Here is a 3,432-nt window from a genome sequence, read left to right as displayed (position 1 = left end):
CCTGACACAACCCTGTACTTGAGGGGCACAGGGACCCAGTTAGGCAGCAGCGTCAAAGGTCTTGCCTAAGGACCCAATCTGGGTGGGGATCAGTGGACAGCACTGGGAATCGAACCCAGGGCTCCTGCGTGCCAGCCCTTCACCTAACTGTGGGTTATACAGATATATAAATATAAACAGGAATAAAAACAAAGAAAAATATGGTGTTCGACTTAATTCTTTTGTAGCAGGACGATGGACCTATTTGTTTGTAAATTTAGTGCGCAAATATTAACTTTCTTAGTTTTAAAAAAACTAAAGTTGGAACTATCATCATCCTCAACTCTAGTGAGCCAACATTGGTAATATGAAGGCCACCATCCAAAATAATTAGATTTTTAATTTCTTTTATGTTATAGGTACCCCGTAAACATAATATCTTAATGGTAAGCATTCAAATTTACATCTAATTTGGCATTTGTGGAAAATCATTTAGGGATATTCAAATATCAAAGCAGAAAACTAGTTAGAAATGTAATAACTGCTTTGACCTTGTAGTTTCCTTTTTGATCCTTAAAAAAATATTAAAGTAATAGAAAAACATGTAAGTAAAGATTTTTTTTTAAGCTTACGGTACAAGTGTATTTAAATTTCCTTTACCTCACTGGTTAGGTTTAAATCTTCCTAAATGAAAGTATTTAGTTCTGGGTTCAAATACAACAAATTTCTTTTCCCGCTAAAATTAATCTACTTTTATCACGCACCATACATGCTAAAAACTTGCTGACTTATTGCTTTTGTGAAGCAACGAAGACCCAGAATTGTTTGTTTTTGTCCACAGTGTTCATAGTTTTCAGATAAGAAAACCACAGAGGGAAAATAAAGACCCGTGGGCTTTTATTGTTTACTACACCCTTGGTTCCATGTCTAAGCGATGCACTAATTTTGTTTGCAGACTTAATTTTGCACACATTAGGAAAAAATAGGATGCAGCATTCTCACGTCCTTTTTTCCAACCTTTGCCTTGATCTTTGAGGCTTTGATCTCAGTTTATTGTCTGTTTTTGTCTTCACCAACATTTTGCATTTTGTTGCATGCTGCGATTTAGTCTTTTGCTGTGATTTTTTAAAATTATTTTTTAAGCCTTTTTATTTTTACTTTGCCTATGTCATTTTTCTTCATCATTTTGATAAGTATGTTATTAATGCCAAGTTTCTGTCATGGCTAAATACACCTATTGGGATGATAGATGTCATTTTTTTATGTCAGATTCATTATCTGGCAGCAGAATTAGCTGTGTGAAGATTTTTTTTCTGTGAGAAAGGACAAAAGGATCTTCAGAAAGACAGTTTTACCCTTGTGCTATTTTTGCTTGGAAACTCATTTCTGCAGGCTGCAGCAGACATCACACAGCTGCTTCTTTCATACCTTCATCGTCCACCCCGAAGGAGCATTTGATCACATGTGATCATAAATGCAATCAAAACAAACAGAAAATCTCTACAGACATGGAAAAATCTGGGTTGCAGCTTTTGTAAAATATTAAACCCTAATTTCACATTACTGTTAATCCATTTAACCCAAATGTATTCATATCACAGAAGAAAAACGTTTTAATTAACAGCTCAGAGTCCAGATGTTGTCCAAGACATTAAAACTATAATAGAACCTGACATTTCATGATATTTAGGAGACAGACGAATCAGGGTGAAAGGGAATGAGGGATGTGGAAGTTCAGTCAATATTGTTCTCATTGAAACAACAATCTAAAACCCAGTACTTCCAATGCACTGCTGCGTGTACACAAGTGTGTTCAAAGTTCAAGTTAAAATGATGTAATTTAGGGATTTGGAAAAGTTAAATATTCACTGATTTCACAACTTTTTAAAAAGCTTGACTTTACTAAACAACTTTCATGATTAGCTTTATTATTTGCTTGAAGAAGGCATAGCAAGAAATATTACCAGTCATAAATGCCAAAGAGATCATTTATTGATTCAGTTTAGAATATATAATAATAATTATTTTATATATATATATATATATATATAATGCATATTGTTGTTTTGCAGCATTTTTCGGATCTATATAAGCTTTAAATAAATTTTATGCCAATGTTACTTGGACAATATCATATATATTTAGGTCCTTTGGTTTAATGTTACATTTTGGCAACAGTTGTCATAGGAAAATAAAGGAAGACTTAAAGTTTGGATGACTTTATCTAAATCATATGAAGATGAAGTGACCTAACAACAATTTTCAAACTATTTTTGTTTTTTTTGTCTAATTGTTGAATATTTTTCTGAAGTTGGGTCATATTTTCTGTCCCCTCAGGTGTATATGTACCAGCTGTTCCGCAGCCTGGCTTATATTCATTCCCAGGGCGTGTGTCACAGAGACATAAAGCCGCAGAACCTGCTGGTGGATCCAGAGACGGCGATTCTCAAGCTCTGTGACTTTGGCAGGTCAGTAACAAAACCTTATAGTCTTCATTTCTATGCAAAGTGTTGTTTTAGTGTCAGCATTCACAAAATTGTTCTCAAATTTGACCCAAGCCATTGGAAATATGGTCCTATGGCGGAATTTTTTTTCTGTAATTTTACCTCAGTTTGTGCAGCAGATTTGCATTAATTTGATTTTAGCTTACTTTTGTTCAGCTGTCCTCATACATTTCCGCTGAAATGAAAACGATAAACCTATAAACCTAGCAGTAATACATTTAAAGAATGCAAAATGTAGTTTTCTTTGTTACGTAGTGAGACATCTTTTCCAGTAGAAAACTGTTCTTTACAAAATTGCAATAAAATAATTTCCTCATTGTGTTTTAATTACAAACCATTTTAAAACAAAAAAATACCTTCTTTCCTAATTCAAATAATATGATATTTTTTTAAATAAAGAATTAACCAAAAACATTTTTTTTTCTTTTACAACTCCAGTGTGGATGAAGCCACACACACTTTTAGTTATATTTCAATGATTCTGTGATTTGTTGGAAAAAAAAACTGTTAATGGTCTGTCTGTGTAACTTTCTAGTGCGAAACAGCTAGTTCGAGGGGAGCCAAACGTGTCCTATATTTGCTCACGGTACTATCGTGCCCCGGAGCTCATTTTTGGCGCCACTGACTACACCTCCAACATTGACATCTGGTCAGCCGGGTGTGTGTTGGCGGAGCTGCTGCTAGGCCAGCCCATCTTCCCCGGGGACAGCGGTGTGGACCAGCTCGTAGAAATCATAAAGGTACAGTAACGCTGCTGCTGCCAGGGAATGAAACGCTGCAGGAAAGGACTTTTAAATCAAGTTTATACTGATTCTTTGATGATCTCACATAAATCTGAGTATTTTTTTCGATAAATTGGGTTATTTTTTTTTATTCAATTGTTGACGGTTTATACATGGTAAATAGAGGGAATATAAATACATCAGTTAAAGGATGCTAACATTAGAGC

At 34.6% G+C, this 3,432-nt stretch overlaps 1 protein-coding gene across 1 annotated transcript in view; it reads left to right on the top strand.

Annotated features, from left to right (window-relative positions):
- Positions 1 to 3,432, top strand: part of gsk3ab (glycogen synthase kinase 3 alpha b) — a 15,817-nt gene that overhangs the window by 7,430 nt on the left and 4,955 nt on the right. The window contains exons 6-7 of the mRNA XM_024267838.2: positions 2,317 to 2,447; positions 3,019 to 3,223. Of these exons, the coding sequence (XP_024123606.2) occupies positions 2,317 to 2,447; positions 3,019 to 3,223 (336 nt within the window). The remainder of the gene's footprint in view (positions 1 to 2,316; positions 2,448 to 3,018; positions 3,224 to 3,432) is intronic.

Source organism: Oryzias melastigma, linkage group LG16, assembly GCF_002922805.2.
Source record: "Oryzias melastigma strain HK-1 linkage group LG16, ASM292280v2, whole genome shotgun sequence".
NCBI lineage: Eukaryota > Metazoa > Chordata > Actinopteri > Beloniformes > Adrianichthyidae > Oryzias > Oryzias melastigma.
This window is presented reverse-complemented; position numbering and strand designations above follow the sequence as displayed.